Source organism: Myxocyprinus asiaticus, chromosome 1, assembly GCF_019703515.2.
Source record: "Myxocyprinus asiaticus isolate MX2 ecotype Aquarium Trade chromosome 1, UBuf_Myxa_2, whole genome shotgun sequence".
Classification (NCBI taxonomy): Eukaryota; Metazoa; Chordata; class Actinopteri; order Cypriniformes; family Catostomidae; genus Myxocyprinus; species Myxocyprinus asiaticus.
In genome coordinates this window covers 64,991,869-65,011,902 of record NC_059344.1, presented here as the reverse complement: position 1 = coordinate 65,011,902, position 20,034 = coordinate 64,991,869, and the positions used below count along the sequence as shown (strand labels likewise).

At 41.0% G+C, this 20,034-nt stretch overlaps 1 protein-coding gene across 6 annotated transcripts in view; it reads left to right on the top strand.

Moving 5' to 3' along the window:
* The window catches only part of LOC127423167 (structural maintenance of chromosomes flexible hinge domain-containing protein 1-like), a 103,726-nt gene that overhangs the window by 20,741 nt on the left and 62,951 nt on the right, over positions 1-20,034 (top strand). For all 6 annotated transcript variants that reach the window (XR_007894296.1, XR_007894302.1, XR_007894312.1 and 3 more), the window contains exons 16-25: positions 512-618; positions 3,406-3,488; positions 4,048-4,155; positions 8,449-8,526; positions 9,725-9,844; positions 13,984-14,128; positions 14,291-14,384; positions 14,846-14,915; positions 16,388-16,527; positions 17,638-17,772. Coding sequence is in view for 3 of the 6 variants with exons in the window: in XM_051667328.1 (XP_051523288.1) it covers positions 512-618; positions 3,406-3,488; positions 4,048-4,155; positions 8,449-8,526; positions 9,725-9,844; positions 13,984-14,128; positions 14,291-14,384; positions 14,846-14,915; positions 16,388-16,527; positions 17,638-17,772 (1,080 nt within the window). In the remaining 3 variants the exon portion in view is untranslated. The remainder of the gene's footprint in view (positions 1-511; positions 619-3,405; positions 3,489-4,047; positions 4,156-8,448; positions 8,527-9,724; positions 9,845-13,983; positions 14,129-14,290; positions 14,385-14,845; positions 14,916-16,387; positions 16,528-17,637; positions 17,773-20,034) is intronic.

Sequence of the window (20,034 nt, the reverse complement as noted above, 5' to 3'; positions counted from 1 at the left end):
GGAAATGTATTACTGTCGCTCTTAAAGCTAACTAACATTGGCATTATGTTCATGCTGTATTGCCAGAGGAGAACAGGCTCCCCAAAGGTTTTTTTTCCCCCCGCTTACATCTTACTGAGATTTTTTCCCTTTATTCACTAGAGGCCTAAAGACCAAAAAAAAAAAAAAATGTTTTACTGGGGACTTTATGACATTACAGTACGATTTTCTTAAAAGCTGCTTTGAAACAATGTGCGATGAGAAAAGTGCTATGCAAATGAAGATGACTTGATTTAAAGGAATGGCTCACCCAAAAATGAATATTTTATCATTTACTCAAATTTTTGTTGTTCTAACAACAATACTTTTTTCTTCTGTGGAACTGAAAAGGAGATGGGAGAAGAACAAAAACTTTAATTTGTTCAACCATAAACATGTGACAAATAACATTTGAAAACTGCACATTTAAAAAAGAAAAAAGAAAAGAAAATGTAAGTCTGGAAACAGGGCCTCTGTTTTGTGTTTCCTATAGGAACCAAAGGAGGTATATGATGAGCAGAGGATTATTCCCATCTCAAAGATTGACAGACAGGCTACAGCCGAGGCCATTAACAAGAATATTGAAGATGAGCTCGCAAAGTGAGAGCTTACATTTTATTCTCTGATCAGCTGAAGGGAGGGCAAGCCACAAAGGATTTTTTTATTTTACTCAGGTGGGAGTCAGCAGGGACCTGGCAATATATTATATCGGCAGTATTGCGTGTTTTTTTTTGTTTGGATGTTTTGTTGGAAATCCACCTAGGAATGGTTTACTTGTTGTTGACTGCATACTAAGCTGGGATAGGAAAAAAAATTACTGTAAAGGTTCCAGGAATGAGGAAGGAACGGGAAGTGGGGTGGTGGTCCAGGTAGGACAATCTTTAATGGTTTTTCCAGTCTAACAAACAGTCTTTGGCTTTTCAGCTTCACAACAGAGCATTTACTCTTCAGCTTCACAACAGAATATCCACTTTAGCTTCAGTCTAAGAGACAACAAACTCATAAATATTTAAGTTAACAGCTTTGCAGTGGTTAGCTTCTTGTAGTGTCAGGTCTGTGTGACTGGAACTCTCTTTCCCTGTCTGTTGCTCCGGCGGCCTTTTAAAGCCAGTCTCCGTTGTCACTGAAACGAGAGACAGGTGTTTAGTTTTAGCAATCACCAGGTGATGGTCCTTACCGCTTCCTCTCTCCCCTGTGACAGACACATGACCACGTCCCTCTCCACTTACCCCCACCGTCCGACTCAGGCCCGGGCAACGTCCGGCCTGCTAAACCCCCCCCATTCCTGGAGAGGAAATCAGCCACAACCATCTGCGGCCCTGGCCTGTGGACCACCATGAATTTGAAGGGCTGAAGTGCCAGGTACCAACGAGTGATCCGCACGTTGGTATCCTTCATGCGGTGGAGCCACTGAAGCGGGGCGTCATCCGAGTGAAGGTTGAAGGCCCACCCCAGCAGGTAATAGCGGAGGGTTAGGACCGCCCACTTGATGGCAAGACACTCTTTTTTGATCGTGCTGTACTTAGACTCTCTTAAAGAGAGCTTACGACTAATGTACAGCACGGGGCGCTCCACCACCTCCTGCGAGAGCACGGCCCCCAACCTCCTCTCTGATGCATCCGTCTGTAAAATGAAGGGGAGAGAGAAGTTAGGAGCATGTAGTAGCTGCCCGCCACAGAGTGCAGATTTCACACTTGTGAAAGCCTGTTGGCACGCCTCTGTCCACTGGACCAGATCTGGCCCCCCTTTTTAGTGAGATCAGTCAAGGGGCTGGTGACATCAGAAAAATTAGGCACAAACCTTCTGTAATAGCCAGCCAACCCCATAAACTGTCTCATCTCCTTTTTGGACTTGGGACGTGGGCAGTCCGCTATCACTGTGGTTTTATCAATTTGGGGTCATACCTGCCCATGACCCAAGTGGAAGCCCAGATACCGTACTTCCACCCACCCGATTGCACACTTTTTCGGGTTTGCCGTGAGTCCCGCCTGCCTCAGCGACCTCAGCACGGCATTTGATGCTACGTATGCCTCTGCCAATCATTACTGTACATGATAATGTCATCCAGGTAGACAGCAGCATATGCAGCACGTGGCCGGAGGATCTTATCCATTAGGCGCTGGAACGTGGCGGGAGCCCCGAACAAACCGAACGGAAGAGTGACAAATTGGTGTAATCTGAACGGTGTGGAAAAGGCCATTTTCTCTTGGGATAATAGAGTTAAGGGGCTCTGCCAATATCCCTTATTTAAATCCAGTGTTGAGTCAAATTGAGCCACACCTAACCGATCGAGCAGTTGGGGAGTAATACAAGTACTTTGTCTCCCGGTGCAAATTCCCGTAGCTGAACACCCCTATTATAGAGCCGGCTTTGTGTCTCTTGAGCTTGGAGCAAATTCTGTTGTGACAACTGACCCAGTGTGTGTAGCTTTGCTCGAAGATCAAGGACGTATTGAATTAAATTTTTGCTCTGGGAAGGTCCTTCCTTCCACGCCTCCCATATGACATCAAGCACCCCGCGAGGCCGGCGTCTATACAGGAGCTTGAAGGGGGAAAACCCAGTGGAGGCTTGCGGAACCTCCCTGACTGCAAATAATAGGGGTTTCAGCCATTTGTCTTAATTTCTAGCGTCCTTGTGTACGAACTTACAAATCATGTTTTTCAGGGTTCAATTAAATCATTCAACCAGCCCATCAGTTTGCAGGTGATAAACGCTGGTGTGGATCAATTTAATCCCCAGCAATTCATAAAGTTTGCATAGTGTACATGACATGAAGCTGTGCCTTGGTCGGTGAGGATTTCTTTCGGAATCCCCACCCGGGAGATAATTTTGAACAGTGCCTCCGCAACACTGCGTGCTGAGAAGTTGCGTAAAGGCACTGCTTCCGGGTATCGTGTTGCATAATCCACCAGGACTAATACAAACCGATATCCGCGTAATGTCCCAACGAGGTCCATGGCATTTCTTTTGAATGGGGCCACGATTAACGGGAACGGGCGCAATGGCGCTCTTGGGGTGGCCGGTGGATTCACCAACTGACATTCGTGGCATGCCGCACACTATCTGCGTACATCCCCACGAATGTCCGGTCAATAAAAGTGTGCCATTAAACGGTGCAGTGTTTTCTCTTGTCCTAAGTGACCCGCCATTGGATTGAGGTGAGCCGCCTGGAAAAGTGTTTCATGACGGCTCCTCGGGACTAATTTGAGTGTCCTATGTCACTTGATACAACCGGTCCCTAATAATTGAAAAATATGGATATGTGAGGGCGACGTCAGGCTGGTCCGAATGGACAATGACACTTTTCAGCTTTAAAGGCAGTAACAGTGGAGATTTTGTTTTCATGATTTTCTATGACTGCCCCACACACACTCTTGTTATCATTAGACTTCCAGACCGGTTGAGGGTTTCGTGGCCTGAGGGAAACCCATGGAGCGAGAATGACACCCGATCGGCTGGCACACCCTTGGGTAAACACACACACACACTATGGCAATACAATACTTATGGTACATAGACTGTCAAAAATATTAAGACTCATTCACTAATACGTGCATACAAGTTGCATACTTATATGAGCAGAAAAAATATGATTTCTGCGTAAACATTTGCACATACTGTATGTTTTTCTGCAAAAATACATGCCTACACGGTTAGTGAATGGGACCCATTCAAGGGCGGATTTAAGGGAGCGCTAGGGGGACATTGTCTCCCTAAATTTTCCTTGTGACCTCCCAGAAACTTCTGACACTCCCTTCTGGTCTGATAAAGAGGCAATCACTTGCACACCCTAAAGATCAAAATTCTCCCTCAAACAATTGCATCTTAGTACCGGCCACAAACCCTTTGATATTAATGTTCACCTAAAATTATAAAATTCCATAGCATTCAAAACAGATCATGCCTTTAACTTACACCAGCACCTCTTCAGATCTGTGTGGTTCTAACAGTCTATTGTCTTGCATTTTAGTATTTAGCCAAATCATTCTTTTTTTTTTTTTTTTTTTTAATACATCTGTTCTCATTCAGGTCCAATTAAAGTGGAGATTTTGAACAAGAAAGGAGAGTCAATGTCTCGTCTGCCTGTGAATGTCAATACCAAGAAATTCCTGATTGATCTCAAAGTAATTTGGCACTGTGAGTCTCTCAAGCATTTATTGTTGTTTTAAAACCAACTTTGAGGAACTATTTTATCTAAATGCAACCTAAGTATACTTCAACAAATTCAATGTGGTAATTCTGAACATGTATAAAAAAAAATTGTAGTGCAAATGGAGCAATGTCAATATTTGAGTATATACTGTCTTGACAAACTTTGGTGTTGGCTTGACAAAGCCTTGTCTGAAATTTTAAACTAATTTTAAAAGTTTGAAAATTGATGGTTACACAGACAGAAAGACAAAACAACAACTAGCTAGATGGATAGATATTCAGACAGATTGGCACGTAGATTTTCAAATAAATAGTCTGATACATTGATAGATAGGGAGAGAGAGAGAGCACATAAAGGAATATTCCGGATTCAAAACAAGTTAATCTTAATCGACAGCATTTGTAGCTAAATGTTGATTACCACAAAAATTTATTTCGACTTGCCCTGCCTTTTCTTTAAAAAAAGCAAAAGCTCTGTTGCTGATGCAGTAAAGTAATAGGCCGTCTGTAATTGCTGTCTAGTGGCATCTTCATGTTACTGTAATTGCAGTTTAAAGGTTAAAAAGCACCACAAACAAAAATTCACAGAACCACAGTTACATTTGTAACTAGCTTTCTGTTTCATTCCTCCTTACCACTGGAGGTAGTGCTTAAGCACTAGTGTATGACTCATACCAAAATAGTCATGAGGAATGCAACTCACCTGAAAATTAGTCAAGGCTGCTCCTGAAAAACTGCTGAACTCACGGCATGGGGGGCAGCAACTTTGACTTTGTAAAACCGTGCAAAGGTGCATGGAGAAGCCCAGGTAGCAGCAGCACGTATATCTGCCATGGAATCTCATCTGAAGGCAGCCCAAGATATAGAAACAGCCCTGATAGAATGACAAGAGATAACTCCAGGTAGAGGCTTCTGGGCTATCTTGTTTGCCAGAGTAATCACTTCCACAATCCAGTTTTACAATCTCTGCTTTGTCAGAGCAGCACCCTTCTGCACACCATCATAACAAATAGCTGATCTGTCTGCCTAAAGTGGGTAGTATCATCCACAAAACACCAAGGCTCGCACAAGACACAAAAAGGTGAACACTTAGATCATCAGACTGAGATGAACACTGAAACGCAGCCAGATCTATAGACTGATTTACAAACTGAGGACAAAGGACTTTTGGAAGAAAAGATGGGTTGGGCCAAAGGATAACTCCGGATCCATCCGGCAACCAGTGCATGCATAACTCACTAACAGACAATGCATGCAACTCTCCAACTTCCTTAGGTGAAGCGATAGCCAACAGAAAAGCAATTTTCAAGGATGTCCACTTAAGGTCACTATTCTGTAAAGGCTTGAACAGGGTTGAGCAAAGGAGGTCAAGCACAAGTGACAAATCTCACACGGGAAAATGGGGATTGTCGGCTGGCCTTAAACATCTTGCACCCTTTAAAAAACTGCTAACAAGAGTATGGGAACCAAGGGAAGAACCACTAAAAAAGAACATAAGCAGAAATGTGCACAACATAAACATTCAACGTGGAGGCTGCCTTGCCTGCATCCAGAAGATGTTGCAAGAAACTGCAAACTCTTGGAACCTCACAGTGTATAGGATCAACCTCACGGTCTCTGCACCATGAAGTGAAGAGTTTCCAACGTCAGGCTTAGTGCTGACCCATAGAGGCAGCTCTAGCACTAGCAATAGTGTGAACAACAGCAGGTTCACAATCAGTTAGAAGAGGGCTGGACCCAGAGGCCAAACCCAGAGCTGCAGGCGGGCTGGTGCCAAACTCCGCCATCCAGCTGTGAGAGGAGATCCCTCCTGAAGGGAAGCTGCCACAGACTGCCCACCAAGAGTTTCAAGAGTAGGAGAAACCAAGGCCTGGCTTGGCCATCGAGGTGCTGCTAGGATCACACTGTGGTTGAACAAGGAGATCCTGTGTACTGTCTCCCACAACAGCGGAAAAGGAGGGAATGCATAAAGTAGGCAGTTTGGCCATTTATGAGACAGTGCATCCTGTCCCAACAGGCTGGATGTTTCTGTCCTTAAAAACTACAAGCGACAGTGGGTGGTCACCTTCGATGCAAAAAATCTACTTCTGCTTTCCCAAACCGCTGCCAGATGCTCTGCACTACATATGGGTGAAGCCTCCAATTTCTGCACATGCTCCAAAAGAAATCTGGTGTCGTAGACAGCCTGACGCCTTGTGGGGGCACAAAGCAGCCAGTTGTCTAGGTAAGGCAGGATTCGCATTCCCCTGGTCCACAGGGGAGACAGAGCTGCACTCATGCATCTCGTGAAAGCACAAGGAGCCAGAGATAGACTGAATGGCAGGACCTTGAATTCATAGACTTGATTTTAAAAACTGAAACAAATAAATTTTTGATGATGAACTGCAACCGAAACATGAAAGTATGCGTCCTTCAGGTCGACGCTCACAAGCCAGTCTTCTCTTGTCACAGACTGAAGAATGTCGCTGTGAGTAACATCTGAAGTGAAGAGTTTTCAGAAACATGTTCAGACCCCTTAAATCTAAAACTGGGTAGAAAGCACCATCCTTCTTTGGAACCAGGAAGTAAGTAGAATAGAAACCGTCCCTTTGAATGAGGGGATGAACCTTTTTTTATGGCTCCTTTCTTTAATAGCGAAAAAATCTCCAGAGAGAGAGAGAGCCGTTGAACAAATTGTGTCCCTGACAACTATAGGGATGACTCCTGAAAATTTGGGTGGCCAGCATCGGAACTGAAGAACATAATCCATGCTCAGGGTTGTCAGGACCCAAGGGTCTGATGTTGTGACTCTTCAGTAATCCATATGATGTAGAGAGAAACGACTGACAGCTGGCCCTGGTACCTCAAGTTTTATGGGTACAGCTTTTTCAAATGATTGTTGGTGAGGAGGTTGATAGCCCCGAGCATCCCCAATGACCCAAGGCCTCTGTGGGGCTTGAGGCTGAGGAGTATGGCGTTGGCGGGAGCGCTGCTCTGGTGTTGAAAAATGGTGGCGAGCCTGAGCTGTTGGCACCCTAAAGGCATGAGCATGCGGCACCCGTGTCAGCTGCGAGTGGCCTCCGACAGCTTCACTCGCTTTTCCAGTAACTCTGGGACATTTGGCCCAAACAAGTGCCCTGGAACAATTGGCAGGTCCCGCAAGGTCCTCTTACATTCTTCAGACAGCCTCGCCTGGGCATGCCACACCTGACAGCAGGCTGTCAGAAGTGTAGCTGACAGTATACCCAACTCACGAGTCACATGACCTATGGTCAGTAGAGCAGTTTGCAGAAACTGCTGAACAGAGGGATCAGTGTTCACTGACTCCAACGTGCTGGTGGTAGCAAGAAGTAACTGACAGATAGTGTTTTCCTCTTGGGTTATGTAGGCAACCACATTGTGCACTAGGACAGCGCACATTACCTCATAGTGCCTCGTCAGGAGACACCACCAAAGCCGCAACAGCTTGTTCTATCTCCACCGCATGTCCCACACCACTGGAATCAGCTTCCGCCAGAGGATGAGCAGTAGTGCGGCGTTTCTGAGCATGCGGTGGAGTTAGCTTGTGCTGTGCGAGTGTAACGGATGAGTTAGGATCCAACTCGGCAAGATGGAGGCATCTCTCTGACATAGGCAGCAAACTGCAGTGCAAACACGGCTCTATGAAAGCATCTTTTAAATGCTGAACTCCCAAGCAGAATTCAACAATCAGCAAAGAAATAATTCAGTTAGCAGAGAACCGTAACTTTTTACAGCGGTAAACACCAACCACCGGATAGTACCGTGAGGCTCAGAGTGTTACCGATACACTAAACAATCCCACACAAATGATGAAAACCTATCAAACCGATGAAAAACTTCACAACAGTAGAAAAATACAGCCCACAAACATAGAAAAGTGCTGTCACAGCTTGAGAGGATGAAGCTTCACTGCTCTGGTAAGCTGCACTTAATGATAATTAATGATCTACAGTATCTATATTGGACGAGAAAGGAAAAAGACCAAATGCTGAGCTACCGTGGCTTATCATCCTCAGAGCTTCGCCTACTTCACCACGTGACTTTGTTGGTATAGTCTCTCGACCTATCTGGCTGGCGCTGCCATAATCCACTAGTGCTTAAGCACCGCCTCTGGCGGGCAGGAGGAATGAAACAGAACGAGCATTTCATTGGAGTGTTTGAACATTAAAAACTAAACCAAGTTTGTAGAATAACAGTGTGCTGTTAATGTTTGCTATGTTATACCAGCTGCCTTTTATACTGATCAGTGGTTTATAATCGTCTGTTTTCTTCCTTCAGCTCCTAAAGGAGATGTCCAGACTAACTCTTACATTGGCATGCATTCATCCAAGTGGGAGTACTGGTTCAAGGCTATGGGTAAAGATCCAATACATCATCACTATATGTTCATATGTATGATTCAGTTGAACAGTAGGGTCTGTGGTTGTTCTTACTAATTAGCAGAAAATGCCCTTTAAACTTTTGAGGTTTAAATTTAAAGGTGTATTTACCAGCATTTTACCATTTTGGGATCCCACTGTCATGGAAATCCTGGAAATGTCAAGGAATTGTACAATTTTTATTTCAAAGGCCTGGAAAAGTCATGAAAATTAATAAAATCTTAAAAATCTTGGAAAAGTCATTGAAATTTCTAGAGTGAATAATATATATTTTTCTAATTTTATTTTGCTTAAAAATGTCTCGTAAGCTAGATTTTGCTCTTGTGCAGAGTTGAGCTTGTACGCAAGTCATAGTGATGTATTGCGAGTAAATGAATGGGTCAAATCCGTTCACAAATCAGTTCGAATGATTCATTAATGAATTGGTCTGAATCAAAATTATTTTTAAAAGTCCATATCCATCAATGCCAAATGACTGGAAGGATCATGGAATTTCATTGGTGAAAAAGGGTGGGAACTCTTTTAGTAAATGATTCAAACACACCTCTTAGGTTTTTTTCATTATCTGTTGGCGTTTAAAAGCTGTATTATATAAAAATAAAAAAAAAATAAAATAAAAAATATATATATATATATATATATATATATTATTTTTTATCTGTTGCCTAATCTTTAAAGAATGAATTTACATCATGATGGCGCTGCGGATGGCTGCCTCGGTGTGGAGCGCTTCTGTTTGTTTTGTTGTTTTTGTTTATTTGTCCTGTGTTTAGTAATATTTTTCCAGTCAGTTTTACCAGAGACGAACTGTAGATTTGCACTATGTATGTGTATGTGTGTATGTGTGTGTATATATATATATATATAATATATATTGTCTATTGTGTATTCTATATATACTTTTTTTCTTTTCAATATTTATCTGTTTTTTATTCAATTTTAATTATTATTTAAAAGTCTTGTTGCTGTTTTTGTATTGTTTGTGCACTGGAAGCTCCTGTCACCAAGACAAATTCCTTGTATGTGTAAGCATACTTGGCAATAAAGCTCATTCATTCATTCATTCATTCATTCATTAAATTTATTTTTATTAATGAAATATGGATTTACTTGGACTGTTTTAGTTTGCCAATTATAACAGAACTAGCCCATCCTGTGAATGTTTTCTCTTGCAGAGAATCTCAGTAAACTTGGGGATTACACGCTGCATCTGCAGACTATACTGAGTGACAGCTCCACCAGTGAATGGGCTGGGAAGAGACTACCTTATTACACCCTTAAATTCTCTATTAAAGGTAAAATGCACACACACACCCACACACAATCACTCACACACACATACACACACAAACATATACTGGAGCCACACAGCTACACTTAACCACATAAATAAAGCAAATAACTCCCCAAAGCTTACTAGATTCACATCTTTCACCTTTTAATGTGAATATTGTTTGTGATGTTTGTCAGTGTTGAACAGTAACTAAAAGTAGCGATGCTACTAATTTAAATAATTTTTTCAGTATCGTGACAGTAATTTTCCTGTTTTTCCTGTAACAAGCTTCTTTAGTAGTGGAGTACCTTGACAAATCCAGTGCTTATTATTCACCGATTCAGATCCTGCAGCATTTTAGATCTTTTTTTAAACATATTTAATTCAGTTATGATGTTTTTGAATTAAAACATAAATTAGGGTAATACTATATTAATTATATACTTTATAAATTATTATTTTGGTGTAAATCTATCTGTTTGCATGTCTAATGCTTGATCTTGGTTAATAGAACGCAACAGTGCTTGGCCACTTTTTCAGCTGTCTTGGTTCCGGAAGTATTTTTCCTATAAAATGTTTTGCACAGGCTTTCCATAAAATCGTCCATAAAAGAGTTGTAAGCCATGAACCACACCCATCAGCTCCGAGGTGAATCACAACATTACAAATTTTAACGAACGATAGTGAGACAAACAGACCCAAGAGCAGAGGAACAGTTCAAAGGATTTATTAACAGTATAAATGAGCAGTCACTGGGTTGAGGAATGAAATGATCTCCAGTGGCGTGAGTGAGTGTGTGTGTTGTGAAAGTCAGGAACAGATTCGTAGAATCCTCAGTTGAAGCTTCGTAAGATGCAGAACAACGGCCAGCAGAGAAGAGCGAACTTAACTCCTGCCACGCGGGCAGAGACGAGGAATCCTCTGTGGAAGACAAGCTGACATGCAGCAATACTGGAAGGCAACCACACACCCGACACAGCCATTGTTGTACATCTCACTAATCTTCAACTGAGGATTAACCTCGGAGCTCACGGGAGGTCTGTTTTTAAAAGTTTATAAATTATCATTGACAATAAATTAGTCTAAGGAAAAAATGACTTGGATTTTTACTTCCGGAACCAGACTTGACAAACTTCACTTTGGGTAAACTCCCCCTGTCTTTAAGTAATAAAATAGGATGATATACAGTTGTGCTTAAAAGTTTGCCTACCCTGGCAGAAATTGTGAAATTTTGGCATTGATTTTGAAAATATGACTGATCATGCAAAAAAAACTATCTTTTATTTAAGGATAGTGATCATATGAAGCCATATATTATCACATAGTTGTTTGGCTCCTTTTTAAATCATAATGATAACAGAAATCACCCAAATGTCCCTGATCAAAAGTTTACATACCCTTGAATGTTTGGCCTTGTTACAGACACACAAGGTGACACACACAGGTTTAAATGGCAATTAAAGGTTAATTTCCCACACCTGTGGCTTTTTAAATTGCAATTAGTGTCTGTGTACAAGTAGTCAATGAGTTTGTTAGCTCTCACGTGAATGCACTGAGCAGGCTAGATGCTGAGCCAAGGGGAGCAGAAAAGAACTATCAAAAGACCTGCGTAACAAGGCAGTGGAACTTTATAAAGATGGAAAAGGATATAAAAAGATATCCAAAGCCTTGAAAATTCTGTACTGTTCAATCACTTATTAAGAGGTGGAAAATTCAGGGATCTCTTGATACCAAGCCAAGGTCAAGTAGACCAAGAAAGATTTCAGCCACAGCTGCCAGAGGAATTGTTCGGGATACAAAGAAAAACCCACAAGTAACCTCAGGAGAAATACAGGCTACTCTGGAAAAAGACGGTGTGGTTGTTTCACAATATAGACGATACTTGAACAAAAATGAGCTGCATGGTCGAGTTGCCAGAAAGAAGCCTTTACTGCCCCAATGCCACAAAAAAGCCCGGTTACAATATGCCCGACAACACCTTGACACACATCACAGCTTCTGGCACACTGTAATTTGGCGTGACGAGACCAAAATAGAGCTTTATGGTCACAACCATAAGTGCTATGTTTGGAGAGGGGTCAACAAGGCCTATAGTGAAAAGAATACCATCCCCACTGTGAAGCATGGTGGTGGCTCACTGATGTTTTGGAGGGGGTGGGTGAGCTCTAAAGGCATGGGGAATCTTGTGAAAATTGATGGCAAGATGAATGCAGCATGTTATCAGAAAATACTGGCAGACAATTTGCATTCTTCTGCACGAAAGCTGCGCATGGGACGCCCTTGGACTTTCCAGCACGACAATGACCCTAAGCACAAGGCCAAGTTGACCCTCCAGTGGTTACAGCAGAAAAGGTGAAGGTTCTGGAGTGGCCATCACAGTCTCCTGACCTTAATATCATCGAGCCACTCTGGGGAGATCTCAAACGTGCGGTTCATGCAAGACGACCAAAGACTTTGCATGACCTGGAGGCATTTTGCCAAGACGAATGGGCAGCTATACCACCTGCAAGAATTTGGGGCCTCATAGACAACTATTACAAAAGACTGCACGCTGTCATTGATGCTAAAGGGGGCAATACACAGTATTAAGAACTAAGGGTATGAAGATTCTTGAACAGGGGTCATTTAATTTTTTTCTTTGTTGCCATGTTTTGTTTTATGATTGTGCCATTCTCTTATAACCTACAGTTGAATATGAATCCCATAAGAAATAAAATAAATGTGTTTTGCCTGCTCACTCATGTTTTCTTCAAAAATGGTACTATTACCAATTCTCCAAGGGTATGCAAACTTTTGAGCACAACTGTATTTTTAGAGTAATTTGAATAGCGGCGTTGAAACACATCACTAAAAGTGGGTTACACCAGAGCCCCCACAGTTTCAAAGATTGAGAGAAACAATCCTGGAAATGTAACAGATGGAGAAAGTAACATTAGATTAGAAATTGAAAGTTTAGAATGTGAAAAAAATATGTATTATATAGGATTGGGTAAAAAATATAGATTTAATATAGATATAAATATAGATCGCAATCTTCATTTTAACAATCTTGATATCGATTCTTAAATCTCTAGATCGATCTTTTACTCTATGTGGTAACCGTTCACAATGTGTGTAAAGCAAATGCGACTAAAATGTCTGTGATTAGTCACTGGCTAAATTATCAGATTTCACTCGCCATTGATTGTGTTTGTATAGTGATGGAAATGTTCAGCACCGTGTTGAGAGTTAAAGTTTGAATTGACTCGTTCTGTGTAATGTGTTTACAAAGACGAGATCCACGCAATCCCCTTTTCATTGAATAATGTCTCTTTAATATTTCTGTTCTTTATATTCAATTATTGATCAAAAACAACAAAACAAACATTTACTTCTAGCCACAGAGCACAGATAATGTAAAGAAGCCATTCGAGTCCTCTCTCATTAATATGTGCTCATTTACAGATGCTCTTTACAGTTTTCTTAAAGAGACAGTACCAATTTTTAGCACGTGTTCAGCAAATCAATGTAAATACTGGTAAATAGGACAAATTATGCACGTAAAGAATAAACATGTAACAAACTAAAATATATGCAACATGGGGCAAAATTGGCCCGGTTGCTAGGGAGGGTATAGTCACATGGGGTAACCTCCTCGTGGTCGCTATAATGTGTGGTTCTCGCTCTTGGTGGGGCGCATGGTGAGTTGTGCAACCGGGCCAGTTTGGTTGCTTAGGAGACCTGGCTGGAGTCACTCAGCACGCCCTGGGATTCGAACTAGCGAGCTAGCGAACTCCAGGGGTGGTAGCCAGCATATTTTTACTACCCAATACCTGGGAAGGTTTAACAGTATTATAAAATAAATCTTGTGCGTGTTTTTGAGTGTCTTTTAATGATTGTCGTATGTCTTATTTGTTTATGTTTTTAAAAATAAATTATAACATAAAAGCTTTAATTAAAAAGAACTAATTGATATTGTTTATTCAAAAACTTTTTTTTGTGCCAGCTCTGATTAAATGCTCTCTCTCTCTGTGTGTGTGTCTGTCTTTCTCTTTCTCTCTCTCTCTCTCTATCTCTCTCTCTCTCTCTCTCTATCTCTCTCTCTCTCTCTCTCTGCCTCTTTCTCTGTCTGTCTCTCTCTCTCTCTCTCTCTCTCTCTCTCTCTCTCTCTCTCTCTCTCAGAGGGTAAAGCAGTATCTTTTGTGTTAGCCTGCATTACCTCTTCTCTCCAGGTGGGGGTTCCTTTCAGTATACCTGTAGAGTTCAAAGATGCGTTTGATTATCCCACACAGCCACCCCGTGACATCAAACCCCAGATGGAGTGCAGGTACGTCAAAATACGTCACTATTGAGATCCTAGGACACTTCATTTGTAAGTTTGGATAAAAGCATTTGCTAAATGATTAAATGTAGAACTTGCACCTAGATTGTCCAGTTTGTGGTTTGTCTTTATTCCGATGGTAAAATCTTTCTGTTTGTCTCTCAATAGTTCACTAGAGTTGAGTTATGCAGGAATGGCTTTTGGGACCACGACTGTCATCAAAGATGTGAGAGCCAAGGGAAAATTAAAAAACCCGAACAAGGTTAGTTAGCAGTGTGTGATGGTGCATATCACAGCAGTAGTTCAGTTAAGCAGTTTCTTTTGTTAACATGCCAGAAGGTCTAAATTCTGAATTATAATTTTAATTAAGCCATATTTACCAACTAGTTTAAGCTGACAAATTGATTTGCTTCTGTCTGTTAGTGACTTGTATAGCTTGTGTTGATTAGGGGTAAAAAGTGATGCACACTGTACATCTATTAAATATGACCGATTTGAATGCTAACAGCATCAACTCTAACAATACCCCCCTCATGTGAACTAATCTGTCATTTACTCACACTCATGACGTTCCAAACCCATATGAGTTTCTTATGCGAAACACAAAATGAGAAATTTGTGGGCGTGATAAGAAAGAAGCTTTTTCACAGTGGCTTGTGCATTCACGAGAGAGCTTGCATTGTTTTTAGCAAATTTAAGGTTTGTGTTGTGTTGTTTTGATAGGTGCACAAAGTGAAGGTTCAAATCCAAGGGCTGAAGAACAACCAGCCTTTGCTAATTGCTGTGAACCCAGGTACAGTGTGATATAACATACAAACACACATTACGGCAGCAGAAAGAGGAAATGTAAAAATAATGGATTAGACCGGGGCTAGTTGGCACACTTTTTTTAGGTTTATTTATGAAAGTCAATTTCAGTTTAGGCTCAAAACTTAAATTCATAGCTATCAAAAAGCTATTGAACATTTTCATTGTAATTGGCCAGGGAAAATGATCAAGTTTAATAAACACATTGACCTTTTTCTGAAAATATGCCCCAATAGCAGGTGGAATGTTGTCACACTCAATGGGACAAGTTGTCACTATGGTACCTGTGAATAAACAGCTTAATATAGTCTTTTCAGCAAAAAATGTAACCATAAAACACAAGCAAATTTTAGGTTGGAGGACAGAATTCACAAAAATTATTCTAGACGGTTTTGAGCTTGGTGCTTAAAGGGATAGTTCACCCAAAAATGAAAATTCTCTCATCATTTACTCACCCTCATGATATCCCAGGTGTGTATGTCTTTGTTTCTTCACCAGAACACATTTGAAAAAAAATAATAATAATAAAATTTGAAAAATATCTTAGCTCAGTTGGTCCTTAAAATGCAAGTGAATGGAGATTTCTCTTTTGAAGGTCCAAAAATCACAGACAGTCAGCATAAACGTATCCATACCACACCAGCTGTTAAATTCATGTCTTCTAAAGTAACACGATCACTTTTGGTGTGAAAAAGATAAATGTTTAAGTACTTTTTTAAACTCTAAATCATGGTTCCTGTCAGCAGCAGTATGCCCGTGTGACGTAATCGCATTGGCATTTGAAACACACGAGAACTGATGCACGTGAGCCACAGCCGGAAGAGCAGCGCTGTTTACGAGTGAGAAGGAGGAATGCTGTACAGTAACTTGCTTAATTTTGGTTTAGATCTGTTATTATCTGTTTCTTTACTCACAATGGTGCGTTTGTGTGCTCATCCTGGATGTCTCAACCGAGTGGAGAACATGAGATTACATCAGTATCCATGGCAACACGGACACGTCACACAAGAGACCGCTTAGAATCCGCCCTCTCGTGAACCCTAAAGGAAGAGTTGGATTATAGTATCTTTTCTCGCACCAAAAATGATCGTGCCGCTTAAGAAGACAAGCTGGAGTCGTATCGATGACATTTATGCAGACAGTCTTATGATTTTCGGGCCTTCAAAAGAGAAATCGCCATTCACTTGCATTTTAAGGACCTACTGAGCTGAGAGATTTTTCTATTTTTCTTCATATGTGTTCTGGTGAGGAAAGAAAGTCATACACACCTGGGATATTGTGAGGGTGAGTAAATGATGAGAGAATTTTCATTTTTGGGCGAACTATCCCTTTAAAACCAAAATGCAAAATCACTGCCAGAGAAAATACACATTTGTGTAATTGGACTTCACTTACACTTGAAACCTTTTGTTATTGAGATATATCCCTGATCTTCCATTTATGGATTGTATCTTCCAGGCCCTCCACACACACTCGTGGTGTTACCTGATGATGACATCATCTCTATTGAGAATGGAAATCCAGCTAATTTTAGAGTGGAAGTTCATGATGAGTGCCAGAATATCACCACTCAGCCCAAACTCAGTGTCCGCTGTCAGGTACAGCTCACAGACAATCAACACTCATGCTAAAGCTTCACTACACTTTTTTTATTCATCAACAATTAGTAACATTTACATGTCATTTTGTTGATGTCATATACACAGAATAATCCCTTTATTGAATAAAGCCAGGACCTTATTTATCAGAAAGGCAATTTTTGTATAAATCAAATTCAAAAAGGAAACTTTGACTAAAACTAGTCATTTGCAGTCTTTGTAGGTCTATGAATTTAATTGTCAAAGCTCAACAGGAATGGAATATTATTAATAGAGCTGTCAGAATTAGCGCGTTAACGCATGCGATTTAATTAAAGTTTAACGTGTTCATTTTTCTAAATCGCGATTAATGCTTTTACCATTAATAAAGCATAAACCAGCAAAAATACTGGTGGGACTAGGGCGGAACCTTTGCAATGTGACATTACAATGATGCACAAACCACAACTCTCACACAACAGCAATGGGAAAGGACCTCTTAACCCTATTTGTATGTACAAAACATGCCTAGATGGGACAGAAAGCAAGTAATTTGTAGCCTCTGTAAGGCGTAATTTAATAACCACAGAAGCAGATCAAGTCTTTAACTATTACGAAAATGCAGAATGGGACGTTGTCTGCAGTGCTTTTCATGTGGAGTTCAAAGTGGAGCTTGATGTCGACGCCCTGACGCGAATAACGAAAGCAGATTCACGATTGCCGTAACAAAGCGGATAGCCGTTTTTAAATAAACGAGGGACAAAACTAAATTTTTTTATGGTAATCAACATAATGCCACAAATGCTTCTGACTGAACACAACTTGCATTTAACCCAGAACAATTCTTTTAAAATTAAATTCCTAAAAATATTTGCTACGTGTTATTTTGTTTTCTTTCCTTAGAAATGGAGCTAAATGCATCTCAACATTTCAGATTGAGTCTTTTAATAGTTTGCAGGGACCCACGTTTAAAAGCATGCAACAAATTGATGTCATTGTAAATGGTTCATTTTGATTTGTGAGAATGTGGCAATTGTGCCAGATATTATGAAGTATATGGTAAACAAATACCCTCAGCGTTTAGCCTGTAGTTAAAGCTCATCTTGTGAATGTTGTGCTGTGTGTTTGTAGTTGCTGGGAGCACCTGATCTGCCCGTGGATGTTGTAGACTGCAGTAACACGGGTTCTGGTCTCATGTTGACCAAACCACTACTGCTGAAGACCATCAACACTGAACAAATCATCACGGCAAGATTCAACATTCCTGTAAGACATTTCTAGCATCTTTTAAACATCCTGACACAGATTTGCCACATGCTTTAGAAAAGGTTTTGAAAAGTTTCTGCTTGAAATATTCAGAAGCATATTACTTTGTAAGTTTGCAAGTTTCATGTATACTGTTACAGTATAAAAATGAATGTGCTATGTTTATATACACTACCGGTCAAAAGTTTTGAAACACTTATTCGTTATTATAATTGTTTTTTTTCTCCACATTTTAAAATAATAGTAAAATCATCAAAACTATGGAATAACATAAATAGAACTATGGGAAATATGTTGTGACTAAACAAAATCCAAAATAAATCAAAACTGTGTTATATTTTAGCATCTTCAAAGTAGTCACCGTTTGCCTAGAATTTGCAGACATGTTCTCTTGACATTTTCTCAACCAACTTCTTGAGGTATCTCATACCTCAAGGATATATTTTAAAAATGTTAATTTAATAATTTTTATTCCCTAAATCTGAATGTGCTATAAACATGATGCGCCGCATAAAGCCTAATTTACTGTAGGCTACGTAGAGTCACAGGCGTGGTTATTTTAACAACAGTGGTGGGTGTGGTTATTTTAACAACAGTGGTGGAGACACCGCTACAGATACTGGCATATTTCCACGTGCTTTAGAAAAGGTTTTGAAAACTTTCTGCTTGAAATATTCAGAAGCATATTACTTCAACTGTTTCATGTATACTGTTACAGTATAAAAATGAATGTGCTATGTTTATATACACTACCGGTCAAAAGTTTTGAAACACTTATTTGTTATTATAATTTTTTTTCCCACATTTCAGAACAGTGGTGGAGACACCGCTACAGATACTGGCATATTTCGCTTATACTTTTCAGGAAACAAAAATGAAGCAAAGTGAAACTATCTTCATCTGTCTGATTCAAATGGTTCAGCTAAGCCAGGTTTGTGTCAGGACAAGTTAACGTGGCTCCTTTAGACTATAAAGTTTTTTCTGTCTAAATTTAGCTTCATTAATCAGTGTGCTATGAGCCTCTCATAATAAATATAATAATAATAGTTTTTTTTTTCCTCGTGGTGGCGTAGTGACATGCCTCAATCCGGGTGGCAGAAGACGAATCTCAGTTGCCTCCTGCTTCTGAGACTGTCAATCCATACATCTTATCACGTGGCTTGTTTAGAGCATTACCGCAGAGACGTAGCGCATGTGGAGGCTTCACGCTATTCTCTCTGTGGCATTCACGCACAACTCACCACGCGCCCCACCGAGAGCGAGAACCACACATTATAGCACCCACGAGGAGGTTACCCTATGTGACTCAACCCTCCCTAGCAACCGGGCCAATTTGGTTGCTTAGGAGACCTGGCTGGAGTCACTCAGCACACCCTGGATTTAAACTCTCGACTCCAGGGGTGGTAGTCAGCATCAATACTTGCTGAGCTACACAGGCCCCCATAATAATACATTTGTGAAAATTAATCAGAGATGTCATCATGGCATGGATGGCAAGAAAAGCCTGTTTATACTTAAATTAAGCAAACAGTATTTTAATGCTTCACTGTTATTATGTAAATTGTTTGTTTGTTTGTTAGTAGATTCTCACTTTAAGGAAAATATAAAAATGGTCCATTCAGACTTTTACATTTTTATAAATTTTCTCTCAGGGGACACCCCTGAACCCCCATACAGTATTTATATTCGTTAAAAGGCCTCCAATGTGCCATACACATACTATATATTCTGAATCCTCTCCGGGGATTGTCACCTTGTCGTGGTGGAGAGGCTTGTGTGGTCTTGAGATCCCGAGAGCAATGCCGCCTGGAGCTATGCTCCTGGTAGGGCCACCGATGGCGGTAAGGTCAAGGGGGAGGTCCCTGACAAAGAGCAATCCAACCAAGACCTCAACAGTGGAACAGGCGGAGGATGATGCCTGGCTTTAGGGGAGCATCACAACGGCTGGGAAGGCGGATGAAGGCTGCAGCACAAAAGGGCCCCCAGTCGTCTTGGACTCCATGCCACTGGATCCTGACCCAAATCTGTCAAGGACTGTGTGGTGGCTGTCCGTGCACCAGTCTCCCCATGTTAAACAAAATCAAGCACAGGCGTCCTCTTTAAAGGGAATCCACCCTAACATCCCAGTTTAAGTCCTATGGCGACCAGCAAGTGGCGACGGGGGCAGGATTGTGAGATCTGGAAGCCCCTAGTCATGAACCGGCACATTAGGTGGTGGGTGCTAGACTCAGTCGCTGGGCTCTTGGAACGAGGCAGAAAGAG